General features: G+C 44.7%; 1 protein-coding gene across 1 annotated transcript in view; it reads right to left on the bottom strand.

Annotated features, from left to right (window-relative positions):
- The window catches only part of ZNF704 (zinc finger protein 704), a 278264-nt gene that overhangs the window by 53589 nt on the left and 207171 nt on the right, over nucleotides 1-17504 (bottom strand). The window contains exons 3-4 of the mRNA XM_055432513.2: nucleotides 8430-8533; nucleotides 2599-2831 (exon numbers count right to left, since the gene is read on the bottom strand). Of these exons, the coding sequence (XP_055288488.1) occupies nucleotides 2599-2831; nucleotides 8430-8533 (337 nt within the window). The remainder of the gene's footprint in view (nucleotides 1-2598; nucleotides 2832-8429; nucleotides 8534-17504) is intronic.

Here is a 17504-nt window from a genome sequence, read left to right as displayed (position 1 = left end):
TGGTTAAGACTTTGTGCTCCCAATGCAGGGGGTGCAGGTTCAATTCCTGGTCAAGGAACTATGATCCCACACCAAAAATAAAATAAAATTAGGGACCACAAGCTTCATCCTTTTGATATCACCCTGGGGAAATCCAGAGTCTGAATGGAGGGAGAAATCACAAAGGAAGAGGGAGAAGCATGGTTCCCAGACTCCTGAAGAGTGGGTCTGTGCCATTCAAATAAATGCCAGTTTGTAATGATTTTTTTTTCTTTTCATTTGGTGACTTGACTATCTCCTAATTAAGTTGAAGCCTAAAGCCTTTACATACAAGTCTGACCAAGGCAACCGAACTGCAATGCAAGAGTATGAATTTTGTCTTGTGGCTATGTCGGAAAGGAAAAGCTGTGATGAGCCTTCCAGCGGGGCACCTTACAAACACTGGGGAGCTCTCTGTGCTGTGAGTCTTTGCCACAGGCTTGGCTGTGCTTAATGAGAGCCAAAACCACACACTCTGAAGGCCCCAGAGAGAAAGTCTGTGCAGCCGGAAGCAACAAGACAGACTTCAGGTCTACACAGCTGTCCTGCCTATGGGTTCCCACAGATGCAAGTGCAGCCTCTCTCCGCCAGTAGTCAAGACCCAGGGTCTCTGGGGACCCACGGGATGCCCGGACAGCTCCAGGACCCTGCCTGATGGACTGGATATGTGAAATAGCAACTCTTCATGCCCCAGCCTTTGGGAAGGACCAGAGATGACATCAATGCCCTGTTTGTTCTCTGGGCAGAGAGAGTGCGTATACCACCAGCACCATTACACATGCTGCCTGATGCTAAGAGAGATGCAGGGACGGACGCGGTTGGATCAGTGCCATCCCTTTGTTTTTCTCTTTGAAATGAACTGGGAAAATAGGTTGCACTACAGTGCACAGGGTTTTATTTGGATTTTTGTTTGTGAATAGTCATTAATAATGAGGCTACCAATTGCAAACTAAAAAAACTAAAATATATTTTTAAAGTCTATTTAGGTGGAGATTTAAAAATAATGTTACAACGTTTTCTAGATATTGCAGTAGTATTTCTTTATTCTATGAAACAAATGCTTTTTAAAATTGTGAGTGAACACAATCACTTAAATGTATCGGAAGAGAATGAAAAGAATATGAGCTTTTGGTTTTGGCAGACGTGAGTTTGAATGGCAGCGCTGGCCCTTTCTAACCTGCATGTGTGTGTGTTAAGCTGCTTCAGTCATTTCCGACTCTCTGCAACCCTGTGGACTGTAGCTGGCCAGGCTCCTTCGTCCATGGCATTCTCCAGGCAAGAATACTGGAGTGTATTGCCATTTCCATCTCCAGGGGATCTTCGGGACTCAGGGATCGAACCCACTTCTCTTAGGTCTCTTGCATTGGCAGGTGGGTTCTTTACCACTAGTGCCACCCGGGAAGCCCTCTAACCTGCATGACAGGGGTTAAATGTATAACTTCCCTGGTCCTCAATCTCCTATCAAGATGGGAAAACAATACCATACAGGATTGCTGTGAGGATTAAATACAAAGTGCAGTCAAATTAATTTATTAAATCAGCTAGATCTATTTTTTCACTTCTAATTTAATAAATACATAATTTGGGGCATGTAAATACTACGTATGTTTACATGTTAGCTTTCATGTATATTTCACATCCAGTTTTATAAACATAAGTTAGAAAATCTTCTTTCCCACAACCCTTTAATAGTCTGTGAAGCAGAAAAGAGAAAAACATAATTTTATTTTATAGACGAAAAAGTTAATTCCCATGAAGAGAGTGAGTTAATTACCAAACCAAGCCTGAAGTCCAATTTTTTGACTTCCAAATACTGGTAAAGTCCCAGGTGGAAGTGTTGTGAAAGTGTTAGTTGCTTAGTCCTGTCCAGCTCTGCGACCCCACGGACTATATACAGCCCAGCAGGCTCCTCTGTCCATGGGATTCTCCAGGCAAGAATACTGACTGCTACTGCTAAGTCACTTCAGTTGTGTCTGACTCTGTGCGACCCCATAGACGGCAGCCCACCAGGCTCCCCTGTCCCTGGGATTCTCCAGGCAAGAACACTGGAGTGGGTTTCCATTTCCTTCTCCAATGCATGAGAGTGAAAAGTAAAACTGAAGGCGCTCAGTCATGTTCGACTCTTGGTGACCCCACGGACTGCAGCCTACCAGGCTCCTCCATCCAAGGGATTCTCCAGGCAAGAGTACTGGAGTCGACTGCCATTTCCTTCTCCAAGAATACTGGAGTGGGTTGCATTTCCTTCTCCAGGGGATCTTCCCCACCCAGGGATGGAACCCCAGTCTCCTGGCAGATTCTTTCCTAGGTTTCCTGATGTTACCAGTGCAGCAATTTACAACCAGGGGAGAGGACAGGATAAGATTGGGAGTGGGGTGGGGCTGCGTACTTGGAACAAATGTAGTAATACTTTAATCATTTCTATTTGTCTTTAATCATGACCCTTAATTTATTTGAAGACTTCAAAGGATATTAGAGGCGAACACGGGCTGTTTCTGTCGATCAGAAGGGGCGTTGGGTGGAGAAGTGCCAAAATCACCACCCTAGGAAGCCGGGTACCCCCAAATGGAACCTGAAACCAACCTTTCGTTTCCTGGGGATGGGCTCATCAAAGAGCAGGTTGCCGGCCTCCGCCTCGTCGATGCCGTCGTCCGGGGGCGCGGGGCTGCGGAAGGGCTTGAAGCTGTCGGCGGACAGCGGCGGCGACGGCGTGGACGGGTTGGACTGGTCGCTGGGGGCGCTCCAGCTCCAGTAGCCGCTGCTGCTGGTGCTGGAAGGCACGCCGCCGCCCTCCTTCCAGGATCCGCTCAGGCCCTCTGTCGGAGCACACAAGCACAGGGTCAGCGCCCAGTCCCGGGCTCCCGGGGCACCCAGGCCGGGTTAAAAGGGGCAGTTGGGGCCGAGATTCCCTGCTGGTGAAAGCACCTGCAGCCCACTTGGTAATTTGCAACAGCTCAGTATGTACTTTGTACTCTATTTATACTTTCAGAAAAGTTGCATGATAGTTTGTTTATAAACATCTGTTTTAGCCACATGTGCTTGCGTGCTAAGTCGCTTCTGTCTTGTGGACTGTAGTCCACCATGCTCCTCTGTCCATGGGATTCTTCCTGCAAGAATACTAAAGTGGGTTGCCTATGCCCTGCTCAGGACAGGCCTTTTCTAAGAGTTTTCTGATGGATGTTGCTTTATGCAAAACTAGTTCTTTAGGATGATAGTGGAGGATACATGAAAACAAGGAGGAAAAAAAAGATGTTACAGTTGACTAAGTTTAGGAAGTTAAGGTATTTATGGACTATGTTACTAAGGGAATAATGATGTGCAGTATTTCTCCAAACCCCATCCCCAGATTTAACATTTTAAAAGGAAATTTTTACAGGGCTGTGACCTTTGGAATACATTTATAGAGGTGATCTAAGATTTAAGAACCTAGGAGAGAGAATTTCTGATTAGTTACCTAAAGCCATTTGCCATCCAGCTTACTATAACAAATAATTGTGCCTTATATTTGGTGTATGTTTTAATCTTACAAGGGCTTCCTGGTAGCTCAGCTGGTGAAGAAGCCGCCTGCAAAGCAGGTGACCCCAGTTCAATTCCTGGGTTGGGAAGATCCCCTGGAGAAGGGATCAGCTACCCACTCCAGTATTCTGCCCTGGAGAATTCCATGGACAGAGGAGCCTGGTGGGCTACAGTCCATGTGATTGAAAAGAGTGGGACACAACTGAGCAACTTTCACTTTCATTTCACTTATATCTTACAAAGTTTATTCACATAATCTGATGCATTCTCATAATATCTGTCTTTCAGAGTAAGGATTATTATGCCCATTTTACAGATGAGGTCCCTGAGGCACCAGGAAATTAACTGACTTGCCATGATTAGTACATAACGAGGATGGGCCAGGGTCTCAAATGCTGGTCTACCAGTTTGCCCTCCTTCTCCTTCAGCACATGTAGACCCCAGGTATGAGCATTCTCTTTTTCAGGCAAAGTTGAGATCAGAAAAGAACTTATTGGTAATAATTACTGATAAGATTGGTGTTGAATTTTACCTTTCCACTTGTGGGAGAAAACATGATGAAATGCTTGCTAATATAGAGAGATTTTTGCCCAGTTGGACTGTCTTCAGGGGCTCTCTTAATCACTGAAGATTTGCTTTATTTTTCAAAATGTCCAATCTTAATTAGCATTTGTATAAATTTGACTTTCTTTTGGATAATTTCTTCTCCATATTAATGTGCATTTTGAATATATTAAAACTATATCCTAACTACAAGAAGGAAAAAAATCCCAAAATGCCTCATTAAAGAAATGCTATTAACATCTGTGTAATTAGTAATGAACTGAAGACAAACAACATACTAGCATTCATCAAAAAATTTCTTGACTATCTTCACCTAATTATAGGTTTCCAGCATATTCCTCAACTTTGTCAAGCAAAAAGTTCAGTTAGATGAATGAAGTTTTAAGTTGAATAGCAGAAGTGAGTTAACCATCTCACTTAAGCCAAGCTCTAACAGAATTACATGGTCTGTTATGCATGCTCACACCTTGATAGCATGAACAAAAGCAAACCAGCATCTCACTCCCTGTGGTCTACACAGAGACTGAGATACTCCCTGAACTGGAGTTGCCTCTACTAAATAAGAAAGCTCAAGAGGAGTCTAGTGTTAGGCCTTAGGTAATATTACCTGGTGGACAGACTCGCTTAGCAGGCCCAGGAGGCTTATAAATGTATTGAAGCATACACTTGTATAATAAAACAAGTTCGTGGTGCAAGATCTGTAATCATGGCAAGCAGGAGGAACTGGCGGGAGGAGACGGGGACGACAGAGGATGAGATGGCTGGATGGCATCACCGACTCGATGGACATGAGTTTGAGCAAGCTCCGGAAGTTGGTGATGGACAGGGAGGCCTGGCGTGTTGCCAGGCTTGGGGGGCTCCCAGTCCACGGGGTCACAAAGAGTCAGACATGACTGATCAACTGAACTGAACTGATGAGGAACTCAAATAATTTCGAAGCCAACTATTGTTACAGTGTAGTTACACACTGCTTCCTGCCAGTGTCAAAAGTTAATTTATTTGTTTCCCCGTGAATGGCATTTCCTTTAGAAACACTATTTAATCAGAAGGACAATGGAATATAGAAATAAATCTTTCAGAAAAAAAGTCAGAACCAATTTCTAGTGTTTTTTAGAGGGCAGTGTCTTCTTACCTTAAACAAACTTTTGCTAAAAATTCAGACAGGCATTTTGCTGGAATCTCCCCCACTTTGGACCCACATCCTAACAAAATGATCTTTTCCTAGCACAGTAGGATCATAACAGTTTCCAAAAATTCACTGATATGCAATAATTCTGGAGATAATCTTTATTTCTAAAAAATAGCTTTCATTATCATAAATTGCTTTCCCTTTTTAAGAATTTGCTTCCTTTTGCAGAATAAATGAGAGACATCAGAAATTTGGGATTACTATCTGGGTAGCTATTTTTTTAAGTCATAATGAACCCTTTAGAACTATGCTAAGGAAAGTTTGTATTGAAGACGGAAAAGGCTTATTTTGATCCTAACATTTCAATACAAAGGCATATAAAAATGTTCTCAATTTCAAAATTCCAATGGTAAAAAGAATGAGTACATCAAAATTATTGTTTTCCCCTAAGGATTCCATGAAATTCTGCGATTCTTTTTTCCTAGAATAGGTTTTGGGGATGACTTCAGCCTTGCTTTTCCCATCCTCTTTCTTTAGCAACTTTGCCAAGCTGAGAAGGATATCAGGAAAGATCAGGCTCATCTCAAGAGCATGGTAGCTACTCTGTGTGAAGTGACATCACCCCAGCTTGTGGGGAATCAAGAAAGTAGGCACTGCTGATTTCTGGTATTGATCTAAATTCCCAGCATCTAGATCATTCTTCCCACTTCCAAATAGATTGCGTTAAGTTTGGGTGAGGACTTGATGGATGTTCCACAAATTTATTTTAACACTTTCTGCTTATAACCAGATTATGGGGGACCCCTAGCTCATCAGTGACTAGGTTGTCTTTTGAGAGGAGGTTTTCCCAAGCTGGTAAGTTCCACCCGGCGGCCTCAGAATACTACATTTCACTGATCTGCAATGTGGCTTCCACTCCATGGGTCATTGACTGTAAATGCTCTTTTCAAAGCTATCACATTCTTCTTGATGAAGAATTGAGTCCTTTTCACCTCGACCTTCTGAAGCATCAGATGTTGCTCCTTGAAACAAGCTTTTCCCTGGACTTCTATGAAATCACACTTTCCTGCTTTCCTCTGCTTCTCCAGTTACCCCTCTCCCTTCCTGGGTTCTTTTCCTTACATAATGAGGAGGCTCACCACTTTTCACTTAGCTGCTGCTGCTGCTGCTAAGTCACTTCAGTCGTGTCCGACTCTGTGTGACCCCACAGACGGAAGCCCACCAGGCTCCCCCGTCCCTGGAATTCTCCAGGCAAGAACACCGGAGTGGGTTGCCATTTCCTTCTCCAATATGTGAAAGTGAAAAGTGAAAGTGAAGTCGCTCACTCGTGTGCGACCCTTAGCGACCCCATGGACTGTAGCCTACCAGGCTCCTCCATCCATGGGATTTTCTAGGCAAGAGTACTGGAGTGGCTTCACTTAGCTACCTTCTCACTATCCTCTACTTTTCCACAGCTCTCTCAGGGTCAGCTCATCTACATTCATGGCTTCAAAATGTCGCCTTCCTATTCTTCATCAGCCCAATCTCTCTCCCAGGCTGACCCAGAACCCCATCAGATCCTGTCCTTTGGATGATCCCCAGGTACTCCCTACTAAATGCGTTTCAAGCTGGATCTCTCCTCTTCTTTGGCTTCCCCCCCTCTTGCTCCTAACATTCACCAATAGACCTCTTCCTCTGCCTCTGCTCATCACCACAGGAAGCGGACTTCCCAGAAGTCACCCTTGTCACTTCTTCTCCTTCATCTTCTCTGTCTATCACCGAGTCTTGTTGATTCTGCCTTCTTCATATTTCTAAATTATGCCCTATATGTATCCCCACTGTGACCTCCAAGGTTCAGGACACACACATGGTTTTTCTCTGTTTGTTTTTGTCTTGTATACCCAATTATAACTTTCCAATGTTTCAATCATCTAATTACTCTCCTATAGTCTCAGAACAATGTCCAAACTCATAAGCAGACAGATATGACTCCTTGATTTCCTGCCAGGCTCTCCAGCTTCATCTCCTACTGCCCTACTGACTTATCATATTGAATTATATGAGTCAATATTATATCATGGCTGAGACAGGAGATCTGGGATCAGAATGATATGGAAAGAAGTTCAGCTCTGTTTAAAGTCAGCTAATCCCCAGGTGCCTCAGTTTACTCATTTCTAAAATAGTGATAACATCTCAGAGAACTGTGAGAATTACATGAGATAAAGTAAACCTATCCCAGGGACGGGGGAGCCTGGTGGGCTTCCATCTATGGGATCGCACAGAGTGGGACACGGCTGAAGCGACTTAGCAGCAGCAGCAGCAGTACATGGCACATACTAAGTACTCAATAAATGCTAGCTATTAATACAGCTGTGATAGTTTTTTTCCCCCAAAAGATTGCACATGACCTAGAAGTATGGACACTGTTTCAATGATATATTCAAACCATCTATTATGGTTGTTTTTCAGTGGCTAAGTCATGTCCGACTTTTTGCGATCCCATGAACTGCAGCACTCCAGGCTGCATCTGTTATGGTACCTAATAAATATATACTGAATATAAGAATGGATTAAGGAGCATGGGATAATGCTTTTTCAAAATATTTAATCTTCAGAGTTCTTTGGTCCAACTATCCCTCCAACCAAACAGGAAAAGAAAAAAAAAAAAAAAGAGGCTGGGGAAGTAACTTCATGAGACCAATCTCCATCTACCTGGGGCAATACGGAACACAACTTCTTAAAGATAAGTTGGAAAGGTGGTGGAGGTCAGTAAATGTGCACTCAACGGGTGGATGTAGGAATGAGACACAGTGAGGTCTTTGGGATGATGAGGAGGAGGCTGGTAGCTCTGGGGTCCATTTCTTCCACATTTCCCCTCCCTTCCCACTAGTGGGTGAGGGTCCATTGTGTGTGTTAGGAATGAGTCTGCATGAAAGTGCAAAGACCAGAGTCTGGAAGGATGTGTTCCAAACTGCTGAGAGCAACTGCCTTTGGGGAGGGACTGGCACTGGGAGGGTTTGTGCACCACATGGCTGAATTTAAAACTCGGGTGTGTTCATGTGTTGTGTAATTAAAAACAACTGGAAAAGAAAGGAAAAAAAAAAAACAACTGGGAAAAAAAAGAAGGAGAAAAGGGGAAGAGAAAAGAGAAAAAGCACTTCCTTAAAGAGAAACTCTGCTCCTGATCTGAGAGGACCCTTCCCTGTGCCCTGTGCCCCAGGCTTACCGTTCTGCCGCACAGGAGGGCTCCGAACCAAAGGGCTGGTGGACAAGCTGGTTAGTACCATGGCTGCTGTCACCTTGTCCATGTCCAGCTCCTCCGAAGATTTCCTGGAAAACAGGAAGGGACACAGTTAACTGTTCATTCTGCATCTCCATGCCATGTTACCACACACGTGTACCCCTTTAGATTGTCCCCATGAAAATGCAATGTTTTGTTAGTTTTATTGTACAGATGAGGAAGTCCAAGTCCAGAGGTTAAGTGATTCAGTCAAAATCATATAGTATTGATGGTCCAGTGGTTAAGACTCCAAGCTTCCACTGCAAAGGTTACAGGTTCAATCCTTGTTCAGGGAACTAAGATCCCACAAGCTGCACAGTGTATCAAAATTTTAATTTAATAACAAAATCTGATTAAAAATTGTGTATAATATTAGGAAGCGTCGGGTCCATCCACTGGTCATTCATCTAACAGGTGTTTATTCAGAGTGAAGCATGGGGCTAGACTCTTCTAGGCATGGGCAATATGTGATAAACAACACGCAAGGCTGGTGAGGAAAAACACGGCATCAGCAAACAACCAAAAAGGGAGAGACTGGTTCCTGGTAGTGACACGTGCTATGTCGGGTACAGATACTTTGACATGACAAGGACCGTGGACAGCTGCCCTTAACGGGGTCAGGGAGGGTTCTCTGAGGAGGTGACCTTTGAGCTGAATTGTGAAGGAGGAGGAGGAGAAATTGACCCCCAGCAGCCAAGACAGCTGTGCGAAGGCGAGGCATCAGGAATCAGCGCTGGATATTTGGAGAGAGACCCACTGGTGTGACAAGGGGAGAGTGGTGCTGAGCTGCTCATGTGGGGTCTTTTAGCTGTGGGAGGTGCTTCGATTTTATTCCAGGTGGAACAGGAAATGACTAGAAGGCTTGAAGCAGGTCTAATGATGTAAAATGACTGATATTTTAAAAATCATGACCTGAGCTGCTATATGGAGAATGAGTTCTAGGAAAGGTAGCATAGAAGCAGGGAGGCTAGTTAGGACATAATTGCTAGCAATCCAGACGGGGTCTGGAAAGAGTCTCGTGGAACAGGGTGGGGGCAGCCGCAGGTGGCCTCGGACGACTGGCCGCTGCGCTGGGTGTGGGGTGAGCAGAAGGGAACGTGCCCAGGTGTCTGACTTGAGCATTAACTGGACCCATTTACTGTCATGGAGAGGGTGGGAGAAAATGCAGTGAGGGGTGTTTAAACTCCAGTGCTGGCTTTTCCACATTCCAGAGAAGAAGGCTACGGCAGAGGGTAGTTGCTATGCTGTTAACGTGAAGAGCCACTGAGACGAAGAGGTTACTCTGGTTCATTAATTTTGGTCAGCTAACCCTGAATAAAGGTCCATCAGATAATGACCATTGTGAACTGAAGCCGGCTTGTTTAAATTCATTTCAATAATGAAGTTAGCATTGAGAGGCAAACATGTATGCATTAATAGTACCCTGACATCAGATAAATTGTACCGCCTCCTCAGAGATGAATATTTTATTCCAAACGAGAGAACAGCTGAAGGAGTGCAGGAGAGGATTAATAAGTCACATTGATAAAGAAATTGACACTTTGACAAAGGTGGTTTTCAGCCACAGGTGTGCTGTATAGTTTGGAAAAGCAATGAACTCTCGAGAGAGAAACTTGATAGCATCGCTTCAAAACAACAAAGGGAAAAAAGATTCCTGACTTGGAGAAAAATCAAATAGTTCCCAGTTACGGCAGGTTGGGGAACTACTCAATCAATTTCACCATAAAATAAAAATTATTACAATTTGGCTCTCTGATGTTCACCATAGTGCTGAATTACTAAGCAAAGCTTACTCTTTCAATCTAAGGTACCAAAAGATGGGAATGTTTGAGATTTTCTTCTATAGTTCTTCTCAAAGTACCTTATGCTCTCTCTTGGCAAACAGATCCATCAAAAGACAAATTATTTGGTTCAGAGAAAAGTACTTCTAGAAAGCAAGCTTGAGAGCACACAATGAAATTCACTGCACAGAAACTTTCAAGACAGTTTGATACACTTAGGGAGGAAACTACTCACTCATTTGGCATACCATTAAGAGATTTTACAATATCTACAATTGATAAGATCCTCACACTTGGGAGTAAAGGTGATCCTAATATTTTTTTCCAGAAATGAGATCTCCTGAAACAGCACCAGGGAAAGAAAGTAAAGCATCTTAAAGTAATTTTGAGTGTTTTATGTCTCAGTCTTCCCATGGACTCACGGCCACAGAGGGAAGGGGTTACTTGGAGGCGGTGAAGGAGAAAAGCTTGCTATAGAGACTGTTACCTATAAATAGATGGTGGGGCTCCTTCCACAGCCTGAGCTCAGCTGTCAGGATCACTCCATGCCAGCAGGGGGCGCACCTGAGCAGGCCATGCTGCTATCTCTTCCAAGACTGAATTATGGGAGCTGCTTATTTCTTTTCAACTATCAGTCTTCTCGTCTTCTTTTGTTAGCAAAAGGTTTAAGAACATGGAAAAGAGTTCCATGAGCCTGGCACAGGGAAATGGCATGACTTTGTAGGGAGCAGGTCCCCTTGCCACTTGCCCCCATCCCTAAAGGGACCTGTTACACAGTCATGGTTTTTCCCTCTTCTGTCTCTTGGTTTCAGGGACCTTCGTTTTTCCTTCCTCAATCTGCTCTGTGGCTTTTTTGATTTTTCACATCTAACATCTATGGTTTTTCCCGTGGTCGTGTATGGATGTGAGAGTTGGACTGTGAAGAAAGCTGATCGCCGAAGAATTGATGCTTTTGAACTGTGGTGTTGGAGAAGACTCTTGAGGGTCCCTTATACTGCAAGGAGATCCAACCAGTCCATCCTAAAGGAGATCAGTCCTGGGTGTTCATTGCATGGACTGATGCTAAAGCTGAAACTCCAATACTTTGGCCACCTCATGCGATGAATTGACTCACTGGAAGAGACTCTGATGCTGGGAAAGGTTGGGGGCGGGAGAAGAGGACGACAGAGAATGAGATGGCATCACCGACTCGATGGACATGAGTTTGAGTGAACTCCGGGAGTTGGTGATGGACAGGGAGGCCTGGTGTGCTGTGATTCATGGGGTCGTGAAGAGTCGGACACGACTGAGCAGCTGTACTGAACTGAACTGAACATACGCATTTATGTTTTATAGGTCTCATTGATAATTAACACAAAAGCTGATTTGTGTGTTAAGTATGAAGATCAATAGAGCATGTATCATTATAAAATATGCATTTATTTTGCATTTCCAAAAGCTGACATTTCAAAATAATTATTGAGTGTCATAAAGCAGATTTCTGATGAGTAAAAAGAAGAATAAACATTAGTATAATCGGGGTGTTTCTGTATTTGGATTGCCTTTAAGTTTCCCATCGGTACTGGAAGTTACTAAAAACAACAATTAAAAAAAAAACCAAAAGAATACATAGATAATGATTCAGTTAACCTATATTTCTCGGGAAGTATTGTTATCATGCTACATGAAACATTACCAGATGATATGGCCTTGTGCTGAGTTGTGTTTTTGTTTTTATCTGTGTTTAATTTCTTTTGCTACAGTACTATCTAATTACTGATTAATTGGTGCTGTAAATTCAAATCCTTATAATTAAATACGAAGAGATGATATACAAAGTAGAATTTGTAACACTTTGAGAAAATTGCTCCAAAGGCCCTATGGTAGATTTAGAGTTCTTGAGGCAGGGGGAAAAAACATTATCAGTAATACTAAATATTCTCTCCTAGTTTGAAACTGGATTTGAGTCTACTGTAGAAAACCTTACTAATCGTATGTTTACAAAAGGTTTTTCAATTTTTCTTTTCTCTCAAACTTAGTTGAGTATTAGAAGACTTAATAATACTTAGAATTATTTTTTTTAAATAGTAATATTCATCATTACTCTATATGTCAGTGGTCTTGAACCTTTCTGGCACCAGGGGCCAGTTTCGTGGAAGACAATTTTCCCACAGCCTAGGGATGTTGGGGGATGTTTCAGGACGATTCTCATAAGAAGCGAGCAATCTAGATCCCTTGCATGTGTGGCTCACAGGAGGGTTCGAGCTCCTTCAGTTCAGTTCACTTCAGTTGCTCAATCGTGTCCAACTCTTTGCGACCCCATGGACTGCAACATGCCAGGCCTCCCTGTTTATTACCAACTCCTGGAGCTTACTAAAACTCATGTCCATTGGGTAGGTGATGCCATCCAACCATCTCATCCTCTGTCATCCCCTTCTCCTCCCGCCTTCAATCTTTCCCAGCATCAGGGTCTTTCCAAATGAGTCAATTCTTTGCATCAGGCAACCAAAGTATTGGAGTTTCAGCTTCAACATCAGTCCTTCCAATGAATATTCAGGACTAATTTCCTTTAGGATGGACTGGTTGGATCTCCTAGCTGTCCGAGGGATTCCATGAGAATTCAATGCTGCCACCGATCTGACAGGAGGCAGAGCTCAGGTGGTAAACCAAGTGATGGGGAGTGGCTGTAAATACAGATGAAGTTTGATCACTCGCTCGCCACCCACCTCCTGTTGTGTGGCCCAGCTCCTAGTAGGCCATGGATCACTACCATGGCCCTGGGGGTTAGGGACCCATGCTATATGTGATTTGTCCCTCAGGTTGACCTGGTTCGATGACTGAACAGGATTTCAAGAGGGGAGAATCACATTTCAGGCAAGGAATTAGGCAAGTCCTTGCCTTGTAATCGCCTTAGGAGTCCTATTAGAAGGATGGGAGATGAGGACAGAGAGCCTGGGCCAGTTCACGGGGCCTCACGTGCCAGGCTGAGTGGTTTGTCATATCCTTGTAAGCAGAGGGAAGTCATTGAACCCTCTTGAACCTGGGGGAGAGATAGATGATCAATCTGTATTTTAGAAACAGGTCAAAATGGAACATGTAACGGAAAGGGAAGAAGCTAAAAGTAGGCTGTTTAGCTACTTTCCAGTTCAGTTCAGTCTTTACTTTTAGTTAAGCCAAAATTCAAACCCCAAGTAATAGACTAAGAGAAGCTATTCCTCAATGAACAGATAGTATTTAGTCTTTGAGTACAGACTCCCTGTATATCTACTAAGGAGGTGTCCTGGGCCTCTCTGGGAGAGGCAGTAAAGGTAATGGTTAAGAGCACAGGCTCTGGAATGAGTTAGATCATGCAGCTTCAAATCCACTCTGCCATGACTAGCTGTGTGACCTTGGGTAAATTACTAACATCTTGGAGTTTCTGTTTCTTTATTAGAAAAAGGAAGACAAAAAATAGATCTGTTGAGGGGCTTCCTTGCTGATCCAGTGGTAAAGAATCTGCCCGCCAAGGCAGGAGACACAGGTTAGATCCCTGATCCGGGAAGGTCCCACATGCCACGGATCAACTAAGCCTGTGTGCCACCACTACTGAGCCTGCGCTCTAGAGCCTGGGAGCCACAGCTACTAAGTCCATGCAGCTAGACCCCGTGCTCTGCAGCAAGAGAGGCCACCACAAGGAGAAGCCCATGCACTGCAACTGACAGTAGCCCCTGCTCACCGCAACTAGAGAAAAGCCCGCATGCAGGAACAAAGACTCAGCACAGCCAAAATAAACAAAGTTTTTTTAAAAATAGATCTGTTGAGAAGATTAAATGAGAAAATGTACATGAGTACCAGCATACAGCCTCACTAGAGTCAGGGTTCCATGGGTGTTAGCCATTATTAACCTTCAAGTTCATGAAAACGCCCATAGCACATAACCCCCCGTGAAAGAGGAAAGCGCTAGGTTTCTTCACTTGCTCTTCTTATTCAGCACCAGCATTAGCAGTTGTTGCTTTTCTTTTTGGGTGTGGTGGTGATGGTATTATTTTTCATAAAGACACAGTTGTAACTTCACAAGAGGTGCTCTGAAGGAGGTGGCAACTGTGTGACAAGGAGCAGCTGCTGGGCTCCTCACTAGTGCCACACGCTGGCGCCTTGGCAAGGATGTGGCTCATGACATCATGACTCTTGAGGTCCCCCCACAAGCAGCCAAAGCCTCCAGTGACCATTTGGATTTTATTTCTGCTCTCAGCTCTCCTTCCTGCACTACTAGCTATGTGCTCAGGGCTCTTTTCAGTTTTCAGTCTCTCAGTTGTGTCTGACTCTTTGCGACCCCATGGAATACAGCACGCCAGGCCTCCTTGTCCATCACCAACTCCTGGAGTCCACCCAAACTCATGTCCATGGAGTCGGTGATGCCATCCAACAGCCTCATCCTCTGTCATCCCCTTCTCCTCCTGCCTTCAATCTTTCCCAGCATCAGGGTCTTTTCAAATAAGTCAGTTCTTCACATCAGGTGGCCAAAGGGCTCTTTTAGTTCCTGGAAATACAGTTTCAAGAAAACTCGGCAGAGACTCTGCCCTCCTGAGCTGTGCTCTGTTGGAGAACCAGACCTTCATCAGACACATGGATATACATAAATTTAGCTTCCCAGGTGGCTCAGGGGTAAAGAATATGCCTGCCATTGCAAGAGACGTGGGTTTGATCCCTGGGTGGGGACGATCCCCTGGAGAAGGAAATGGTAACCCATTCCAGTGTTTTTGCCTGGAAAATCCCATGGACAGATGAGCCTGGTGGGCTACAGTCCATGGGGTCACAAGAGTCAGAGACGATTCAGTGACTAAACCACCCCCAACAGACGTGACAAATGCCAGGTAGGAGTATCTGGATTGGGGGCTCCTGGCTAAGGGGAGAGCTCCCAGCTCAGGACTGGAAGGAGGCACTGGCCATAGCCTCGCTGAGGGTGTGGACGAGCCCAGGGCCAGGCAGTGAGGAAGCACAGGCCAGGCTGCCTTCAGAAGCAAGGCTGAGGGTGGTGGGGAGGGCCAGCTGGGTCTGGCAGCTTTCCCTTGGGGAGGGGCAGCTGGGTCGGGCCTGCGGAGTTCTCTAAGGCTCTCATCTATAAGGCCTAGGAAGCACTGAGGTGTTTCCAGCAGGGTCGGGTGGGGAGAGGTCAGGTCAAGTTGAGGTGATGGTATCAGATTTACTTTTCAGAAAGCTCACCCTGGCCGCCATGTGGAAAATGAGTTTCTGGGGTTTGACAACTGATCTTTATCTGAGGAGTTGATTGCCTGGTGACTGTGGCAGCAGGCTGTGGGATGACAGAACCTGTGACATGAAGAGGCAGTCAGGGGGTGTGTGCAGCATCGGCGGACGCGGCCCCGGGCCTGGGGTCTCCCGCACGGGTGGGTGCGGCTGGCCGGCCCTGAGTGCTTGGCCCTGGCCTGTGCCAACAAGCCCGGCTATTGTTCATGCCTCAAGAAGCGTTTTTCTTCTTTTGAAACATGTCACGCCTGAATGCCATCTGCTCAGAGGGTGTGTACAAACACAGTCTCCCCTGGCTAACCCACCAGCTAACAGAAAAGTGTTTTACACCCCAGAGAGCCATAAAAGACATTTATCTGCAATTAAAATGCTGTAGTAAGAAAATGGAAATAAAAATGAATACTACATCCCTTAGATTAGAACTAACCTAGTTCCTTAGCAACCACTGAAATCTGCTGTCTAGACCGAGTTCAGTTACTTTTAAAACTTGTGGTAATCTTCAGACCAGGAATAAAGTCTGAAAATATACTCTCTCCCACTAGAACGGGCACAGTGACATCTCCAGTCCTGGAATTCTGGGAGAGCTTGCCCTGAGAGTTTGGAAAACTGGACTCAGTCACTGCTAAATGTGATTAAAAAGCACAAAAACTTCATTTTCTTTCTAAAGGGATCTTGTAGCAAAAGTGGTCCTTTTCCCTCCAATTTCATCTTAGCTATTGTTTCCTTTGAGACTACAAGGAAGATGAGAGAAGCTGCCTATTTTATTAAGGTGTCCAGTGGCCTTGATCAAACAAGATGGGAAAATGAAAGCAAACACATCATAATACGTGAGGCAACACAGGTCAGTACTTCTGAAACGACCTGTGGGGAAGGATAATTTTTAAGAAATTTCTAATCAGTCATGGATCAATACTTTGTTAAATACAAGGGGGAAAATGACCCATGGAAGATATGCATGCTAAGTCACTTCAGTCATGTTTGATTTTTGTCGACTCCATGGACTGCAGGCTGCCTGGCTCCTCTGTCCCTGCGGATTCTCCAGGCAAGAATACTGGAGTGGGTGGTGGTGCCCTCCTCCAGGGGATCTTCCCGACCCAGGAGTCGAACCCGTGTCTCTTATGTCTCCTGCATTGGCAGACGAGTTCTTTACCACCAGTGCCAGTGGAAGATGTGGTCATGTCAAACTGCTATGCAAATTTCTAAACTGCTGCTTCCTCTCAATTTCTGTACGCAGCTCACTGTGGGCTGATGACAGACTGCAGACTAGCATCAGTCCATGGAGCGCCCACTGAGTACACGGCACTAGGCAATTGCTTTGATGCCCATTTCACTTTGCCTGAAAATCAACATCCAGTCCCCTCCCTCTCTCCCCCACTTGCTGCTCTGGTCTCCTTGGAACCTCCCACCACCCTGTCACTCTGCACCTTGGGGCCCACGTTCCATCATCAGCAATCCCTTACCCTCTCCCCTCTACTGTATCTGGGCTCTCCTCTGAGGTTAATCCTCTTTTCTGTCAGAGTTTCCTGTCAGTCTCACTGAGGTCAGGCGGGGATGCTCACCTTTAACCTGCCCCCCTAGGAGACTATCCCACTTCATCCTCATGCAAAAACTCCTGGGCTTCTGAGACTCAGCTGTGCAGTTACCCGACTCTTTCCTTCTTTCTGTTTCAGCCATCACCAGCCTTTCTAACAGCACCTCTCTCCCCAGTCATCTAATATTTTGGCAAATACATTATAGCCATTATTTTTTTTAATAATTTATAATTATAGCTATGATCCTAGGAGACTGATTGAAAGCATCCAATAACCTAACTTCTGTGCCCCTAGCGCCCCAATATTCAGTCTAGTGCTGAACTTAAGGAAAGACCCTGTAGCCAAGTAGACTGAGGGTTAATTCCCAGCAACTCCATTTACTAGACGAGTGATTTTAGGCAAATCTTGTAGCTTTGTGCAGTTTCATTCCTCTTGCATAACCTGGGAATAATAACGATACTGACCTCACAGGGTTTGGAAGAATT

This window comes from Moschus berezovskii, chromosome 16 (assembly GCF_049115385.1).
Source record: "Moschus berezovskii isolate FMDL1 chromosome 16, NW_MosBer_1.0, whole genome shotgun sequence".
Classification (NCBI taxonomy): Eukaryota; Metazoa; Chordata; class Mammalia; order Artiodactyla; family Moschidae; genus Moschus; species Moschus berezovskii.
This window is presented reverse-complemented; position numbering and strand designations above follow the sequence as displayed.